This window comes from Bombus affinis, chromosome 8 (assembly GCF_024516045.1).
Source record: "Bombus affinis isolate iyBomAffi1 chromosome 8, iyBomAffi1.2, whole genome shotgun sequence".
In the NCBI taxonomy this organism is placed as follows: Eukaryota; Metazoa; Arthropoda; class Insecta; order Hymenoptera; family Apidae; genus Bombus; species Bombus affinis.
The window spans coordinates 10,166,815-10,187,122 of record NC_066351.1 but is presented as its reverse complement, the minus strand read 5'-3'; the positions used below and the strand labels follow the sequence as shown (position 1 = coordinate 10,187,122).

Here is a 20,308-nt window from a genome sequence, read left to right as displayed (position 1 = left end):
GCTCCTTCCGAGATATTCAAACATTTCCAAATAAAGTGAACAGACTGTTTATGATTATAATTGCGTATACGGAATATGCACAAATAACGAATTTATACACATGATTGTACATACTTGATTACCATGTTATTTTAATACATCGTTTTATGAAAATAGACACGAGGTTCGTGTAAATATTTGATAATTGATAAGGCGTTGTTTGATGAATTGGAAAATGATAATTAAAATCGTTTATATATTACACTGTGCGATAAGTTTCGCGTACACATGTGTTTCCATTTATAACAAGATTTTACAAGTATTTGCAACGTGACGGAAATTTCAAATGACTTTGAAATGGTAGCGTGGTATTTTTTTACCTAAACAAGTAATTTTCATCAATTTACTCGCAGCGCTCTATAAAATATAGGGAGCCATGAGGTCCTTCTTCTAAGTATCTTTTATATACGCTATTGTTTAACAGATATACAAGGATTTTTATTCTCTTTGTTTCACCTTTTTTTTTCTCCTAGTTGTATCGTCCACTTCGGACACGTTTAGTTCCCAAAGAGGACTGCGATGAAACAAAATGTCCCGATCCACTGATTGTGATATAAATCGTCGGATTGTCAGAGTTTCTATTTACGCGAATACCAACGACATTTGATGTAATATGGCATTAAGTCAGATGTTTACCATAACGTTAGCGTTGTCAACAAATCGTAATAGTAGAAATTATCAAAGAGTCACTTCAACATTTTTACATGGAATTGTACATTGGATCTCGTATCCATCGTATTTGTGTTTATAATAAGTGTTTAAATAACACGACACTTCTCGCGCCTTTCAGTAAATAAAAAGATTTTGATGTGTAGAAACAAATAAACGTGGTGGATCTACTTTACTACATGCACGTATTATTTTATCTCGAAGCTCTTCCGTAAAGTCTGCTGTTTTGTCGTAAAGAATGGTTTGAAAATATACCCATAAGAAAAAATCTACTGTAGAAGAATCTATACGAAAGAACGCATGGTCTATGTTGCGCAATTTGTTTACTGAAGAATCTGTTTACAGATCAATCTGCTTATCATACAATTTTCATATTAGATAGATGTTTGATGTAAAATTTTATAGCGAATCTTTTCGTATAATCTTGCCAATCAAATTCGTATCATCAATGAAATTAATACTTTTTTCGGTAAAAATCCAGATATAGAGCGAAATTCGATTGGTTCTCTCCAATTTTCTTCCTTGTTTATTAGACACGGGCTTAACGTACTTTACCAACGACGCATTTAACGATGGTAATTCCATCACAGAGAACACAAAATGTGGCGATACGCCAATCGGACGATGAATATAGACAACGTAGGGAACTTGGAACAACTATGTTGACTTGGTCTGGTAACGTAGAAGGCGCGTGCTAGTTACCTCCGTTGTTGATACACAAGAATATAATACTACTTTTCGACCACTTCTTAAAATTTGGTAAAAATTTATCAATACATTACTTCAGGTCATTCGTTGGAGAATTTTTAATATATCTCTTCATCAGTGTTGTGATAATATACGTAATGTGTATGAATGTTAACGAAGAACAACCAAATGCGTAACAAGTTGAAGCGTGTGATCGGCATATTTACTTTGGACTCCGATATTAACAATACACTCGAAAATACTTGACATCCGTGAGGTGAGCAACGCTCTACATGCATAATTACTACCACTATCCTACTCTGACTGTGATTATTTCTGTGTCAGTCTGCATTACTTTCTCGATGATAAACATTTTATTTTCATTTATCTAATATTTTGTGACGTAATTCAGTTGATTAACAGTAATAACAAGTTCTTCAGCTCATTAAGAAGAATGCTGACTTAGGTAATATCCACTCCCTTCCATAGTACGAGCTATTTCAGCTATTTATTCACGTCGAAGCTGCATATAAAAGGCGGGCGGTGATGGTGCCAGGAGAATACGCGTGTAGAGTTCACGATCCGAAGATGGCCGGGCTCGGTAATAATTCGCGTTCAATCATTGGAAAATGCGTTCTTCTGATGTTCCTAGTAGCTGTTCAAGTGACAGGAGAAGGTAAGAAATTTATTTACGAAATGTATCTTAGTGATATACTTCGTATAGATAGTTATTACAATGGTTTGATCCTTACGTTGGCCAGCAATAGTGTATCTTGGTTCTTGTATGGTATATAGAACGATAAATAATTCTTGCGCACAGGAATATTGTTTGAAAAATGACGGACTTGTGTGATTTCTGCGCAAGATAGTTTTACGCTTTGTTATCGTGTTATATAAATCGTTACTTTACATCGTCCGATAAGAATATAAAGGAGGTTCGTGTAAATACTTGAAATGTGAATTGAAACTTACATATAGCGCACTGTGCGAAAAGTTTCACATAACACGTTTACATAGATGATACGATTTTGCGTATTTGTGTATATCTTTCGAGTAAAACGACAAATTTTCATCGATCTAATTGCATTATAAAAAATGTAAGAAGCTATTAAATTCTTATGCTAAGTAGTATAGTTTATATGTATTACTGTTTGAAAGACGCATAACAACTTTTATTCTGCCTATTTCACTGCGCAAATCAGTGAATTTCTTCTAATTATTTCGTTCACTTTATTCATGTTTCATTGATAAAGAGAACTGCAATGAAGTGAATTGTCCCGGTGAACTGATCGTGAGATATTACAAGGGGATTGGCTGTACTCCTATCTACGCGAATCCCAATGACTGTTGCGCGGAAGCATACAATTGCAGTCATCTGAACAATTTGTCACGGGATAAATGCTATGTGAATGGCAACGAATACAATGTCGGGGAGATGCTGAGACCCGAGGACAGCAATCCTTGCGACTGGAATTGCACATGTACGATGTTCAGAGATACGTAAGTACATTAGCTTTGATGATCCTAACGATTAGTGATTGGTTCAAGTTCAATGTACATTAAATAAGTTTGAATCGAATCTGATCCTTCATAATCCTGTTTGTCAGATACAATAGCTCGATCTTTGTATTGGGTTATTCGGAAAATCCACAACATTATTCACACTATAAATATATTCTGTTGGGATCTGTATACGTATAAGTCCTTCTAATGGTTACATATCGCAAGTCATGAGAGCATTCAAACTATGACAAAAGTCATTTATGAATATATTATCATTTGAAAATCCATAAACACGTATGATTGGAACTAAGTAAGATTAACTAAAAGAATATTTTTATTGCGTGAGCAGTGCCTTTTTCCAATGCGAGAGATTAAACGATTGTAATAGTACAGAGGAACAGGGTTGTTTGTACAGAAAAACGCATGGTCTTTGTTGCGAAGGATTTTGCGGTGAGTAAACTAAATACAATAAATTCATATTATAATAAGAAAGATCAAATATCTTCAGAAGTATTAAGTATTATATAAGTATAAATTATTAACATAATTTATAATCCATTTTATTCTGGTCGTAGTTTAAAAGCGAATCCTATTTTCTTTGAATAATACAGTAGGACAGCGGTTCTCATCTCGTGGCCATGAAGTTCTCACACATGCAAATTATTGCTGTCTTATTCGAATAAAAAGTATTTGGCATGTGCATTTATTCGTAATAAAACTCTTCTCTATGAATTTGATAGTTGTTAATGTGCAATTGACAAGTGTTTTAAATATACATATGCATTTGGCACGTTACGGATTGAGATTTTGAGTTGACTCTTATTGCTCAATGATAAACAAAAGGTAGCGAACCGCTGCAGCAGTAGAATAGTTGCACTGCGGATACTTATGCAAATTCATATTCTTATGAATATCATTGAAAAGACGGAATGTAAAGATCTCTGCTTCTGATTGTGTTTTCTAGTTATGGAAGATACAGATAATACAACTTGCAACGTTGACGGTAAAGTTTATAAGGCCGGGGAGTACTTCTATCCAAACGCTAATCCAAAGTTGTTGTGTATTTGCATGGAGGGATACGCAGGTATAATATGAAAGAAAAGCTGAAATGTGTGCAACGAAGTCATTGGTATCTAATTTATCACTAAAAAAAATGAAACATAATCAAATGTTCTTTTAGGCGAGAATATCGAGCCTTTCTGTCAGCAATTGAACCGTGATCCGTGTTCTGCTCTGTTCACGGGTGCTGCTGCCCAAGTTCATGACAAGTGGTTACCTCTGTTTCTTACGATACCAAGATATCATTGCTATCAACCTGTATATACGGGCCGTAAGTTCACAAATGGAAACGCCTGTTTAATCCTTCCGTGTTCTCTGCATCAGAAGTATTAATTTTCTATAAAATGTTTCCAAGACGACTAATTAGTTGTAAAAGAAATTAATTTTGGAAGTTACAATATTAGCTACCGCCTAATAACAGAACTGAGTGGCATTCACTGGGAAAATTTGATGTCGAAAATGGTTATGAATGATATCCTTTCGTAATTTTTGTTTACTTTCCGGAGTTCTCAAGATAGATGTAAACAAATATAATAACTAGAATTGGCATAATGCTCGGGTTTCAATTACGATGGTGGACGTGAAACATCTTTTTATTTTTTCATCCTACCAGATGCTGAAATTGCGTTTGGGTATGTCGTACAAATATCCCGAAGTATAATTAAAAAATAACGCTTTATAATTATTACGCAGATTGAGAAAGTATGTTATGAATTGATATTTGAAACAGTGAGAAGCATTCTATTAATTAAGATTTCTATTAAGTAAGATTTTCCAGAGATACATAAGATACATAAAATCACATATGGTGAACAAAAATTATTTCATTTATATGTACTTAGAAGAAAGCCAAAATGTATAAATAATTACAAAAAAAATATCATTTATACCCAAATTTCAAAGCTGCTTTTGGATAGACTTCGACGTCATTTTCCTAGCCGATACCAAATTTTTCCAACGAATAGTACTTGTTACAGTTATTAAGAGGCCAAGTACTATAACTTTCAACAGTTATCTTTTTCAAGTAATTATTCATTTCGAAAACTTCCTCGTAAGAGAGATCTATTTTACAGATTTAATTTTTTTTTTTTTTTTTGCAGCGAACATAAAGAACGTCGATATTGAGGAATTTAACAACGTTATGTCGGTTTCTGCGGGAGGTAAGGTGGCTTTGAGAATGTGCTTCAACCTGCAACGTCATTTCTAATGTCTCCCTACCTGCATTTCTCGAAACGACATTCAAGTAGGATTCATCGATTCCGTATTTCATCATCACCATAGAAATTTTAACTTGACCAATCTGTTTATCATTCAGTTTTCATATCGGATAGATATGATGTAGAATTTCATAGCACAGGCATGAGGTGATCATTTAGTACGACTATTTAATGCTGTCAGCAGAAATCAAAGAATTACACGCAGCTCGTTGACAGTTCCTTGGCATTTGATACTCGTCTCGCTTATTTTACCGCGAAGTTGTTATGTGAATGCAGTCAATGATGTTAATTTTATTATATTGGTTTTTACAGATACTAGAACGTGCCGATTTTATAATGATACGAAGCTCATAGGTGAAGAATTTGAACTGGAACCGGCCGACATGTGGACGATTGACATGAAATGTAAATGCGAGGTGCCTCCATTTATAACGTGTCAGAGGTCAATGGCAATACCAGAAGAAGATGAAAGTCGAGAAGATGTTTAAACGTAAACTATATATCTAACAGCTTTAGTTCTTGAACATGTTATTGTTATCTGACAAATTTTTCAAAGCTATCGCATTTAAATAATTTGTTGATTTCATGATGTGAGATAAAATACATTAGTAAGTTAAAAAATTAGAACGTTTCAGTGATTAGTAGAATAGCTGGTAAATCGATATAATCTACCAAAAGCTGTTGTATTTTACTAAATCGCAGCAGTTGAAATTTTTTAAATATATTTTCTTATTGAAAGAAAGGAATGTGTGGCATTTGGTAATAAATTGCTTTCTTTATTAAATTTGCATTTCTTTATTATTCTAACTATGTCTGTTAATGGCATAGTTTATCAAACTATCTTTGATAACGAAAGGATAATAAACGATAGAATGAGACTCGTTTTACGACGCGACGTGCCAGCTTTGATATAAACTTGTAATGTTTGCATAATTAATATGATTATCCGGTATTTCATTGCTCGAAATTGAAAAACTTTCTGTTCTTTAAAGGAGCCATCTTTTCATCCTGGAGAAACACCTTCTATCAATCTGTGTTATATCTTGAAAACCATATTTCAGAAAGTTCTTAAGCTTCTTAAGTCTTTGTATCGCGCGCGCATTCGAACGAAGTTTTAAATCGCAGATAAGAGAGAAAGATATATATATATATACCTCTTACAATATAAATAATTCACCCAACTTTTAATCCAAGAACGTTATTCGTCGAATACCTTGGGCGAGTTTATCGATCGAAGAAAATTTTAGGAATTTCGAGTATCTTAGTGGATATCGGACAACTATGCGTCTCATAAATCTGTCATAATTTGCCGAAGATTGCGGTACATCCCACTGAATACCGAGATTTTTCGTGTCTCTGTCAAATTTTACGATTCTCAATTTATAATCCTCAATTTATAATAATTTTATTGCAAAGAAAGAGGAAACGAACTTCCAATTTTAGTTTTGTTTCTTCTTTCTTTCTTTTTGTTTGATATGTCACTATCGATATTTTATCTATCGTGGTCTGATAAAAATGAATTATATGTTCATAGAAATTAACAAGGAAATAAGCAGGAAAGGAAATAAACAAATAACCTTGCACACATAAACCTAATAGTTTGGCCACATTGATAAGAACGTTTCAAATATTTTCAGATATACCAAAAACGAACCTGCGAACGTATCGTGGTTCTTTTAAAAAATTTAATTCGCAGCTTACGCTGCGGTACACAACGCACAACGTTGTATCATTTTCCCAGACCTAATAATTTCTCATTCATTTAAATGAACCAGAAGCATGCTTATTTCTAGTCGCAAGATCGTTAGTAGAAAAAATAAACAAATTCAAAAACGTTGCATTAATGATACAAAATGTGCACATTCCTCGGGACTAAATATTGGAACGTTTGTCGTATTATTTTATTTTATTCATTTTTATGTATTTTATATGTAACTGAATTAAACAGGGTGTCTCACAAATGTCAACTGAAATTTTAAAACTTTCCTTGATAATCCACAAAAACCCACGTTGTATGTCGATTTAATAATTTTGTTTCTGTTGAAAAATTGTATTTCTCATAAAAAAAACCTGAACCGATCGACTACCTAAAGATCGAATGAACAATTTACCTTTTCCGATGAATAGCAAGATCCAAATGCATAGATTACACTCCGTTTTGGCGAATAACTACGTTTAAGTATCTGAAATTTCACCTAATACGAGTTCTTTTCATCACGATGTGTGTACTCTTTAAGTAATTATGTTGTTATACCTACTTTTAGTGATATTCACGTTCCAAGCAAAGCCAGCATTTGCATGCATTTGAATACATTACAATACCTTCTACGTACAAACTGACGTTTTTACCAGCTATTTACGTGCGCGCGCGAACTTTTTGATTACATAATCTATTCTTGCATCGAGTTGTTCTTAGTTTCAATGCTACTCTGATATCTTCCACGTAAATTTAAACTACAGAGTGCGTCGTCATTGTGATATAAAATGTTATACTGTAAGTTTTCAGTGAAACGATCGCGTATTTTACAGGAGAAAATATTCAGAGAGATTTCAATATGTAGATGGATCTTGCTCCATTTAAAGATATATTGAAAAGAGAAAATAACCTAGATTTTCTAGATAGATGTGTGACACGTGATACAGATACGTGTCACGATTGTAGAAAATAACGATAAAATTTGAAAAAATAACTGTAAATAGACCAGAGATACAGGATCTAATTCTTGAGCTCATTTAATAAGTAGGTTACATAATAATTTATCCTTAAACAACTATTATTATCAAGCTACAATTAATCGAATAATCCCATTTTTACCCGAACTGTATACAGTTTACGTATGGAACAAAATTTTTTGAGAAGTTACCAATGAAAGTTAAAAATTTGGGAAGTAGAAGATTACAATGTTAATTTAAGATATAATTAGAATTTGTATACTTTATGCAATTTTTGTTTGTAAACTTTATAATTTTAGTTGCTGAAATATTACTCAAAGTTAATTAGGATTATTTTCCTTAGAAAAGAGTTTCTAGTTTTAAATTATTTTCGTTTTAGAATAAATGAAAATCCTTTACCTGTTGCTTAAACTATGTTATGTAATTTCAATTTGTAACAATCGGATTTTTTAATGAATTAGTCGGTGTCCTGAATTCTTTCTCTTTTTTTTTTCGAGCCGGTTCTTATAGTCTTTGCCATCACGTACCGGCTAACGAGAGCCTCGTTAGTTACTAACGAATTGTTTGGATACAATCCAACTTCCAAAACGTGCTTTCCGTTTGTTTAATATTCGAATTGGTGATGATTCAATTTGAATGTTCTAACACTGTACAAATGAAATGGCTTGTGTTACTTTAGAGAAAAAACTTGTTAAGTTTTCAATTAGATTATTTAAGGGAAAGTCATAATTGGAACTCGACACCATACACTTTTCGTTTATTACTATAAAATTTGATTTTGCTTTTATGATATGCTTATATTTTAAAATCGATCCGAAAACCTTGGCAAATATACTAATTCTTTACTTGGTAAATATATTAATTCTTGTAATCTACTGTAAGATTACGCGTATGTTAATTATCGCTATTGTTACTATTACTACGTTTGCAAATAGTATGATTAAATTGGAAGTTATTCATCCATTAAAATTATTTTAATATGCAATAGCAAATTTCATTAATTGAATCGTAATAATAAATTTGCTGTTGAACACGCGATATAAAACTTATCAAAGCTAAGATAGTGAAAATTATATTTATCGTTGACTTATATAAGATGACATTAATAAACATAATACAGTCGCCGTTGCTCAGGAAATCTGATCCCGCTTTGTAAGCGACAAAATTAATCGAAGCCTCTCTCGCACAGCCTTTGACTCTTGAAACGTTTCACCTGCGACTTATAGAGCATGACGAACCGTTTTGTCTTAAAGTCGGCTTTAAAGAAACTAACAGGATCATACAGTACGGCTTCTGGTCCTTTAGATCTTGTAAGGTCTTCGCACCGGACTTCGTTCAAGTAATAAATTATTTTTAGAATCGTATGAACGTTCGATATTCGCCACATTATAAAACATTGCAGGAAAAATGATCAACAATTCGTGAATTGTTAATAATTGTTTAACTATTTAAAGAGGGAAGCCGAGTTAAATATGTGGATTATTTTTTTTAAAAACAATACTACATTTGGAGATTCCCTATCCTTTTACGTGCCAATTCATTCGTGTTAATGATAAATTATATTATAGTTAATATAAGTGGAGTTGACTTTCTTGTGTCCTGATTAATTAATACATTTTTATAATTAGCAAATGTTAGTAAAAGTTTCTGGTTAAGGAGTGATCCAGTTAACTGGTTAATAACGCATTTATCAATTTTTGTTTTATATGACATTTTTAAAATTCTTATTATTAGGAAAATATTTTTGAACCGTTTTGCAGAAAAAACAAAGGGACACCCGGTACAACGTTACGTAGATAGGAAATAAATGACCGAGTAGAACGTGTCTGAATTTGTCACACGACTAAGATAACAATTGTCATTTGTTATTAATGAATTGTACATCGTGGGAATTGGACTTCACTAAAGCATTGTCACAATTGGAATATTCCTAATATAGAAATTTTATTTTGCAGTACTTTTTTATCATTTATCGATTAGTGTGTTTTTGAATATTCAGACAGTTTTCGAAGGTAAGAAAATATGTTTATAATACAGGAATTTATTAATTCAAGAACACTGCATTATTTTTTAGATATGGATCGATGATTTTATATTTCATTAGCGAAGAATCTTTACTGAAAATGCATTGATTCTAATGAATTTTTAATTTTTTTTTTTGAATACTGATTCATCATTTATTTTCGATGAAATTAATATAATATTATGCTAGGCATAATTTAAATAGATATTACATGTTAAATGTTATTACGAATATTATTTATATAAATTATCGAGTAGCTTTGGTAATATCTTTTCATTTTAGGTGTATTTCTATTCCTTTTGAGAACTTTCGAATTAATGTAATATCAATATGAGGAATCGCAATCGATATAGAATACCACTAATTAATTAGATTGCAATCTATGTTGCTCTAATTCCCCAATCAAATAGATATTTAATTATTAAACTGATCACAGATATATAATTATATCTAGATAGATTCTTTACCGTAGAAAAGATGAAAACAGGTTATTGATACGATTAACTTTTTAATTTTGTAATCTCTTATCATTTGCCTTTTTTTATTGAGAAATCAATTTGAAATATTCTAGAAGAATAATAATTATAATTTTACGTGTTAATATAAAAGTACTGAAATGTATAAAATCATGCAATCTACACCTATATTTTTCCTATAATATTATTCAGAACTATAGAAAGGCATTGCAAACAATATGATATATTTACAATACACTTAAGGTATTATTACATTCACAAATGCTTTAAATATTACTAAAGCCCGTAATTGTTTTCCACTCATACATATTTGTCTGTTTTCAAAAATTCTAAACAATTATAAACAAATTTTCATTAACACGTGTATTTCCATACTTCAATTTTATATCCAAGGTGCTTTGTTCACAGAATTTGAAAAATTGTTCATAAAGGTGACAGTGGAACTACGTTGAAAAAGTTTAGAGGATCATAGGAAAATTAAGTAAATAGATAAACAAATAAATAATTTTTATGCTTGATGCGAGTTACATTTAATAGATACGTATTTTTCTATAGCAACAGCCATATCATTACTATCGGACGTAATCTTCACCTTGGAATTTTCTGGTATCAAAAATAATATCTCCGATGATAACGTAATTTTACGATCTAAGTTAAATGCAATATATAAATAAATATTCGTATTACGATATAAAAGTTAAATCGTATATTATTAATCGCCTTAAATATTTTAGTAAATTGATAGCAATTAATAATACGGGATGAAAATGAAGAATGTTCGGTACGATAAATACAGTAGATGACTGAAATATGAGAATCCAAAGTAAATGATATAAGGAATAAATAGCCTCTCTTATTTTATACAAAACAATATTTTTGTATCATTATTTCGACGACAATCCATAAATATAGATACAAAATCTCGCTAAATAACCACGCCTCTATCAATAAATAACAGATTACGTGCAACTCGTTTATCAATATTTCAAACGATATTAATCAAATTCAGTTTATTTATAATCCTTTACATATGTAAGTTTCATATGTTTTCGCTGAAATTAAATTCTTTTATATTTGCATATATTCAATATATATTTTGTACATATATATATATATATTTTCGAAATCAAGTTTCTTCGATAAATCTCACTAATGTAGCTGTAACTTTTGCGCGTGTTACACGTAAGATTTAGATATAAGTTGGATAATATCTCGTAAAGTTCCATTCGATGCACATTGTTACGTAAAAAGCTTACAACGATGTTCACAATTCCTATCAAACCACTGATTTTTATTTGTCAAACCGATGCAACGAACCGATATCTTCTAACCACGATATATAAAGTTCAAATCCACGATTCTGATCACTTTGGCGAAAGTAAAAAGATGCTTGATATTAATGTGCTTCACACAAAAATTTGTCCGAGAAATGCTTCGAAATGTCCAAGTCTAACCTTCCCAGAGAAGATTTCGTTTTATCAAAACTTCCGAGCCGATAGTTTGTTTATCCGTTTCGCGCGCGTCATCGATACGAATCAACTAGCAAACGGGCTTATAGCCGGTTAGCCCCATTTCTTTCTCTACGCCGAACACAGTATCGATTAGCGGAGCACCAGGTGCTCGAGATACCCTGACCTTGACACGGAGCACGTTTTTCAGTCAACTCTCACGCTCACCGTGACAATTTGCCGGAGGGATACATCGTTGGTGCCCGCTTCCAGCAGCAATCGCTTCGTCTCACGTACGTGTCCTCTTTATGCTCCGCAATCAGAGAGCAGAATCGCATCCGAAAGTCTCACGTCGTACATTCTTCGATTTATCGCACGAGTTGTATCTCGCGACATTAACGCTCGGCACTTCGTCGACCTTACGTGTACATATCTAACCGGTTCACGCTGAAATTTCCCATGGCGTACGGTTTGTGCCCGTTTGTTCTCACCAGATGAAAGCCTCTGCTCTTCTTATCCACCTTGTCGCCAGCCAAAACGGCCGGGTACCTGGGAGGACACAGGCCAAGCAGATAAAAAGAAAAACCTCCGCATTTCCAGCCCCAGAAACCCACATCCGAATTGATGGACTCGGCGAAATACATCACGGATCTGTGATGATCACACTCGAAAGGCTTCCAATTGTCCCAACAACCCGGCTGGTTGATCCCACCGTTCATATAGAAATCTACGTGGCCGCTCATCTCCACCTTGCCCTGAATGAACGCGTTCGTATGAAAGACATCGACGAAGACCGCGTCCGACGGGTCTAATTTGTAGTCATTCTCCACGGTGACAAACAACGGCATGGCAGGATCTAAACCCGTTATTCTTGATATCTTGTACGGTCTGAGAGCTCTAGCCGCGAACGCGGGCACGTGTGCACCCAAGCTGAAGCCGATCACGTGGATATCGTCCGCACCCACGTCCCTCAGTCTCTGCACCAGCTGGGCCAAACAGTCGCCCACGTGTGGCACGTTTTGCACAACGATGGGATAGCACGGTGCCGTAGCTAGGCGATGCCAATCCATGGCTATCACATTGTAATCATAGGTTTTCAGATATTCGTTTCGCACGTCCACTAGGTAAGACAGTGCCATGTCAGAATCATAACCGTGTATCAGGATCTTGGTAGGGTTCGAAGGTTCGAAATGGATTCGTTTCAAATTCGAGCGCTTCTCGTCGACCATGATCTGCTGACCCACATCGGGATTTCTTTGCGTGTATAAGAAGAACGTCACCTCTTTATCAGGGCAAGTTTGATTCGTGTTCACCAGACACGGTCCTATAAAGTAGTCCTTGGCGACACCTTCGTCCAACGAGTTGCTGACGACGAGCGGCTGCATTTGCGCGCCAGTGGACGGACGAACCATCAGAGAGATGGCCAATACACAAACGTAAAACATTTTCCACGTTGTTAAGTGTTCCATGTTGAGTCTGTTGGCTGGACCAGCGGCCCTCCACCGGCAAGACTGAAGACTGACGGCCGTTAGGGCCGGTTTCACTCGACTGCCGAGACGAAACTAGCAAGCGGCTCGTGCGTCAGCCAGTCGCAAGGGAAACTTTCCGCTCGATCAGCACGTACCAGTGGCCGCACGAGCTCTGAATCCTTAAAGAGGGGCATGCCAGACTCGACTCGTCTAATTAACTGGCTGTGACGACGTATGCACGTGACGATCGATAGACGCGCCGCCACCGCTCGATCGCAACTGCCTCGACAAAGGTCGAGCCGATGACGAATTGAAGCACGCTGTCGACGATATTACTCTACGCTAGTGTTCGCGATTTTTGGAAGCGTCACTGACTGCCGATTCGCGAAATTGATCAGCGGAAAGAACGATAACGGGGAACGACGCCCCAGTGTTCAATGGGACTATTGTCTACGAGGTGGAATCTGTAACGGTGTAGGAACAACGCCGGAAGATTCGACGTGAACAAATCGCGAGTCTGTCGATATGACTGGCGCAGGCGCGCGACTGAAAGCGGAGCGCAGCCGACGGAAATCGATGATGACACTCGCGTGTGATTTCGTAGATAACGTAGTGTTGTTATGGAAACCGTGAATCGATGAGTCAGACAACGCTTTCGACGATCGTTCGTCGAACTTTCTTCGATTTTCATCAGAAGTAATTTTTTATGAATTTATTTATTGTATGAATGATTAGAAAATTGTTTAGTCTAATTTAGGTGTAGTCCTATTTTTTATTGCATGTTATCTATTATCGTGACTGCGTGTAATCTTATAATTTGTTGTTCATTTATCTTGTTTTTTCTTAATTATCTTTCTTACTTCAATAATTTTTTGTAATAAATTCAGAAGTGTATACCAAAGAAATAATTGTTAGCAATTAGGCAAAAAGGATTGCAGCAATTGTTTTCAGTGAAAGGAAACAATTTTGGATTCACGTTCATATCTACTTGATAACAAAATCTAGTTAATTATTGTTCACAATACATAAGAGGAAGTTTGCGCGCCATTGAAGGCAATCTTCAGTGTCATTGAAGTTCGTCACGTGAACCTACCATGTTCTCTCGTTCCTAGTACATACACGACAAATACATACATCAACTTATAATTACTCTAATTGGCATGGTATGTCGCGTTAAATTGTTCTTCTTAGTCAGTTACTCGAACATTATATCCAACGACAATTCATGTTTCATTTGAAATATCAAAAGAAATATTTTAAGTTTCCGGATATTTAAAAATTTTAGCTTTTTGTTTTTATATTCTCGTTAAAAAAAAAGAACACATTTTACATTCTGATGGAATTTTTGCATCGAGAGATCAGATTAATTATTTACAGATCACAATCGTTATAACATACAATATTATATAAAAGCGATTTATAAATAATAATTAATTACAAATCAAACAGTTGTTAGAATATAAAACAGCTGAAAGTGTCTCGTTAAAAAAAGAGAACACGTGTTACCTTCTGACGGAATTTTTGGTTCGAAAGATCAGATTAATTATTTACAGATCACAATCGTTATAACATACAATATTATAAAAGCGATTTATAAATAATAATTAATTATAAATCAAACAGTTGTTAGAATATAAAACAGCTGAAAGTGTCTCGTTAAGAAAAAAGAACACATTTTACCTTCTGATGGAATTTTTCGTTCGAGATCAGATTAATTATTTACAGATCACAATCGTTATAACATACAATATTATATAAAAGCGATTTATAAATAATAATTAATTACAAATCAAACAGTTGTTAGAATATAAAACAGCTGAAAGTGTCTCGTTAAAAAAAAAAGAACACATTTTACATTCTGATGGAATTTTTGGTTCGAAAGATCAGATTAATTATTTACAGATCACAATCGTTATAACATACAATATTATAAAAGCGATTTATAAATAATAATTAATTATAAATCAAACAGTTGTTAGAATATAAAACAGCTGAAAGTGTCTCGTTAAAAAAAGAGAACACGTGTTACCTTCTGATGGAATTTTTGGTTCGAAAGATCAGATTAATTATTTACAGATCACAATCGTTATAACATACAATATTATAAAAGCGATTTATAAATAATAATTAATTATAAATCAAACAGTTGTTAGAATATAAAACAGCTGAAAGTATCTCGTTAAGAAAAAAGAACACATTTTCCATTCTGATGGAATTTTTCGTTCGAGAGATCAGATTAATTATTTACAGATCACAATCGTTATAACATACAATATTATATAAAAGCGATTTATAAATAATAATTAATTACAAATCAAACAATTGTTAGAATATGAAACAGCCGAAAGTGACGTATGACGATAAAAATGATGCCTGGAATATTAGTTTCGGATGTGGCCGTGAAAGTGGACGCGCGTTTCCGCCGCTAGAAGGTGAAATTCTCGCTTAGTATGCGGCTCGTAGATACGTACTTTCCCGTAGAGTGTAGAACGTACGTTGAATGTCAATTGCCAAAAACACTTTTACGTTCGTTTCGAGAAATGGCTTTGTCTGTTCCAATTACGCGTTGTGTGCTCAATTATCGTCATTTACCAATTGCTGGCCAAGGTAACCGCTGACTCTATATGCCAAAATTTGAAGTACTGAAAACACAGCCAGAAAATGCTTGCTTGGACAAAAATGAAGGGTTGAAATCACGAAATGCCAAGAGGGAAACGATGGAGGGATAATTTTTGTGATAAACAAGCCGATGTAACGACGGTCCGCTTTCCAACCCTACTCGATCCATCAAGATGCAATAAAAATGAAAATAAACGGGTTTACTAATGGCGTGATGTAGATGTATAATAAGGGATAATTGTACGTGATAAACCGTGTCTCGGTGATCTTAATGTGACGTCGTGGGAATTTTAATAGGGGAAAAGAAGCGAAAGATTGGTTGTAGAGAATTTGTCAAAATCTTAGATAAGTGTGATTATTGTAATTAGTTTTGTTGAGCTTGAGGTTGACTGATTGAAGAACGAATGAATGAATTTGTAATAGAAAAGTATATTGAAGTAATTAAAGGTATAAGTATAAGTATGATGTATAAGTTTATGCTGATTCAGATCTTTACTCTCTTTGTGTTATTGTGTTATAGTGTTATTTATAGCAAAAGGATATTACCAAAAAAAGTTAAGCTTATAGCTGTAACTAGAGGCTACAGGGAACATAAATAGAAATCTGTTTATTAGTTCCTTTATTTCTAGACCTTGCAAACCAAAACATAATGTACAATAATATATACCGCACCTTATTTAGAATATTTCTGCGTAATAGCAGTCTGCAGATCACGGATGTACATACATAAAGATGTAGAGTTTTTCTTGAAGTAGTTACTTCAATAAGTTTCTTACAAGTTCGTCAAAAAAAGAGGAATTTTCCTTTTACGAGACACGCATACACTATAGTTCGAAAGTATACGAATGCTTGATCGTTTCTTATAAAATGTAATTTAATTACAAAATTCTAGAAAAATTGTAGATTTTGCGATGACCTTATGCCTTCTAGTGCTACTAGAATAGTATCATGTATTCGCGTATGATTGAATATTTTGTCGCGATTAAATTGATTTTTAAAAACTAATATGTACGTTATGATCGTTACAATGGTCCACGATGACAATCGTTACACCATGCAGAAGTGTTCGCAAAGACGATAAGTCCTTATCATTGGATTCTTTAATTTCTGAATTATCAGTTAGATTAAGACGAATTCTAAACTGATAAAAAAATTGTCGTCGTCAATGCAACCAATGATATTGAGATAGTAGAAATTTTTCGAAAACTCAGAAATGTATTTTATAATAAAATACGATCGTCGTTCGTAAATGTGTATGTGCATTATATAGCTGAAATATACGTAACAGTTTCTGCGATTTAAGTCCGTTCAAAGGAGGAATAATAAATACAGTTTCTATCGGTTGTTTGAATTTTCCAGAAGAAACCGCTTATATAACATGGAAACAGAGGGGATAATGCTTTGCCCAATACCGAAACGGCGCAAAAAGAATTACATAGCTTGTTAAAAATATGCGGAGAGAGGTACTGAACACTGGAAAAATACCCTTGTTACCGCATTTTAAAAAGTACCAATTCCATCGAAACGAATACAATGCAATCTGAAATTTTCACTTTCTTCCCTTTAAATATGAAATTTTATTTTATGCTATTTTCTTTTTCTTTGTTTATTATACTAAATGGTATTTCTAATATTTCTGATCTTTTATTATTATAGGATACGTAGTTTCGCGTAATATACATTTTATTTATGTATCCTATTAATTTTTTTGTTTCAGTTAATAAAACTGAATTTTATTTACTCGAACATTCTCTACGTTTTAAATAAATAAAATTATCCTTTCAATAAATATTATTACGTTCCCTGAACAGAATTATGCTTTTCGTTATATTATAAGTATTCCTTTCTATGTCTTCATTCGGCTGAAAGTCGAATATCGTGAAAAATATCGCACGAAGATCGATGTAACATTACCCGTTCTCACCCGTTTTAGCTGTTTCAAAATTCATAACAGGAAAGGAAAGCATAATCTCGTTCTCTCCGCCAAACATCACAAATAGGAAATTGCAGATTTCCCCAGAATACCCCGGAATTCTATTTCGCAATTCTCTCTGTGCAAATCGTCCCGACGTAACACGTCTAACTAGTGTACCAGGATCAACGAATTTCGGTTGAAAATTTCTCCATTGCCAGGCTCCATCGTTATAAGTAAATAAAACATTAAATTGCCAATTAACCGACCAGACTCCACCACCTCGTTATTTTCGACAATATCACCATAGATAAAGGGGTGTTCGAATTAATCTATATCGCGTTACTTTTCCAATTAAACGTCGATAGTCGGGCAGCTTTTTAATTTGACGATTTGTTACGATACAAAAACTGTCGCGAATCAGTGTTTAATCTTTCCGAGCGCTTCGTCTTTTTAAGCTCATCGAACCAATCCTTTTCCCCTCTAGAAAAATTATGCTGTTTAATTTTCAGTATATATTAGCTTTAAAAATTAATCCTTCGACCATCGTACGTATCTCGAACGCTGATTCGTGTTCCTACGTTTTTATGAGACAAATAAACCAGTTAATAAATTTGGTTCACCTATTACCTATTATTATTAATTATTAATTAGGACGACTTCTATAGCAAAAAAAAAAAAAAAAAATTTCTTTGTTGAAGAAGATAATTCTTCCCTAAAGAGAAGAACGTAATAAGAGTTGATTGTGAATACGTAATTAATGGCTGAAAATCCTCTAATTTACCAAAGATCACCGGCACTCGTTATTTCTTAAAGGTTAAACGAAGCTTTATCAACAAATCCCTTGACAGAAGTAGGAAAGAAGGGAGGCAGATCTTAAGGTAATAGAAAGGAAGTTTTTAAAATTAAAATGAGGAAGAAAACAAAGAGATCTCTGGCCTGTCTACACAGTTCGAACGAACGAAGAAACAGGCTTGCAAACGGTCGATGCTCTGCTGGAACGAGGCCAGAGCTCAGTGTCCGGCATTGCTTGTCAAGCAACGCTTCTTTCATTCCCAGTTTCTTCCGACTTCCTCCGGCCTATTAGCCAGCTTCCTCGCATTTTTCCAACCATGCGGATTGCTGCTGTGGCAACGGTAGGCAATGGCAACGTGGTTGCTAGTCATCGCAAGGGAGTTTCGTTCATGGAGAAACTTTCAGGGGCTGAATTTACTTTTGGCCTGGATTGACGGTCGCATGTTGACATTTTGCGCCTTGGGAATCATTTGCCTGCGCTTACTGACATTCTTTCGGTTACAAAAATTACTACCATCCTTGGATGCTTTTTCATAACTTTTTATTGTATTTATTCGATTTTATATCTCAGATGCTGAGTCGGTTAAAATTAAAAGAAGGCCAGTAACGATATCACGAACGTTTTCCATTGATTCTCATCACTTTTACGTTTTATGACTTGTTTTATATTCACCGGCTCGTACATATATACAGGCTGCGATCGAATAATATGTACAAACGGGTGATTCCTTATGGAAAATAAGGAAAAGAAATGTAGAACATCACTTTTTCATATGACGCTTCGTTTTCTAGAAAATCAAGTTTGAAAATTTGTCAAGCACACTTAAACTTGCCTAACAACCGACTGAAGATGAGTAAACGATCAATAGAAGATTATCCTAGATGCAAGAATAAGAAAAAAATGTGAAAAAGGTTCGTCTGTTTGGTAAATTTTCGAGTTTCTTTTTCTTAAAGAAATCATCTTCCAGGAAAAATTTTATTCTACACTTTCGACTTATTTTCACACGTAGAATAACGTCCTGTCGATTATTCACTCATCAGTCGTTCAGTCCAGAATTATCTCAAGTATATTTGATAAAATTACCAAACTGAAAATTTTGGAGAACGAAGCATCATACGAGAAAACTGTATTCTATATTTTCTTCTTATTTTTGTTCGTAACATGTACATGATATTCGGCCGCACTCTGTGTAGCTCGAAAGCTATCTAATCAGATTTCGCAACTTTGCTGGAAATTACGTGCAATGCATATTAATTGCTTATAATTCTACATTAGGAAATTTCAAAAGCAAAGTGTACGAAATAGAACTTTGCAAAAGTTATTCTGTTAAAATGAAAATGGTGTCACAAAATGTGCCTAGAATGTAACAACTGTTTAATTGACAGAGTGACGAATATTTCAATAAAATACAGTTACGTATTATTTCTCAGGTTCAAATAAATAAAATTAAGTAAGATCATATTTTTCGTAACATTTTGTTTGAATTTATGTAAATATACCTGTATGCATAGTAATATCATGAATTTATTGTCAATATTTTACATGTCAATATTTTCGAATATAATGCCTAACATAAGTCTAGAAATACTGCAACTACGTATATTTACATAAATATTCTTTTGTTTTTAGGTGAAACTTGTCCAAATTCTGTGTAGCTTTTTTGGCTAGTTTATAGGTTTCATGAGCAAATCGAATTACATGATCAAATTATATGAATT

At 33.8% G+C, this 20,308-nt stretch overlaps 3 protein-coding genes across 9 annotated transcripts in view; 1 reads left to right on the top strand and 2 right to left on the bottom strand.

The window, feature by feature from the left end:
* LOC126919335 (uncharacterized) overlaps positions 1-20,308 on the bottom strand; it is a 292,145-nt gene that overhangs the window by 34,276 nt on the left and 237,561 nt on the right. The gene's annotated exons all lie outside the window — the stretch shown is intronic.
* LOC126919337 (uncharacterized) lies at positions 1,906-5,958 on the top strand. Its single transcript, XM_050728410.1, has 7 exons — positions 1,906-2,071; positions 2,649-2,895; positions 3,248-3,348; positions 3,863-3,982; positions 4,079-4,228; positions 5,058-5,117; positions 5,487-5,958. Exons 1-7 carry the CDS (start codon positions 1,942-1,944, stop codon positions 5,660-5,662), a joined length of 984 nt encoding a protein of 327 aa, XP_050584367.1. The 5' UTR covers positions 1,906-1,941; the 3' UTR covers positions 5,663-5,958.
* LOC126919336 (lipase member H-like) lies at positions 10,837-13,980 on the bottom strand. Its single transcript, XM_050728409.1, has one exon. It carries the CDS (start codon positions 13,261-13,263, stop codon positions 12,214-12,216), a length of 1,050 nt encoding a protein of 349 aa, XP_050584366.1. The 5' UTR covers positions 13,264-13,980; the 3' UTR covers positions 10,837-12,213.

Coding starts and splice junctions, on each gene's coding strand:
- LOC126919337 (XM_050728410.1), top strand. CDS start 1,942: ATGGTGCCAGGAGAATACGCGTGTAGAGTTCACGATCCGAAGATGGCC. Junction 2,896..3,247: donor TGTACGATGTTCAGAGATAC/GTAAGTACATTA, acceptor TTGCGTGAGCAG/TGCCTTTTTCCAATGCGAGA. Junction 3,349..3,862: donor TTGTTGCGAAGGATTTTGCG/GTGAGTAAACTA, acceptor TGTGTTTTCTAG/TTATGGAAGATACAGATAAT.
- LOC126919336 (XM_050728409.1), bottom strand. CDS start 13,263: ATGGAACACTTAACAACGTGGAAAATGTTTTACGTTTGTGTATTGGCC.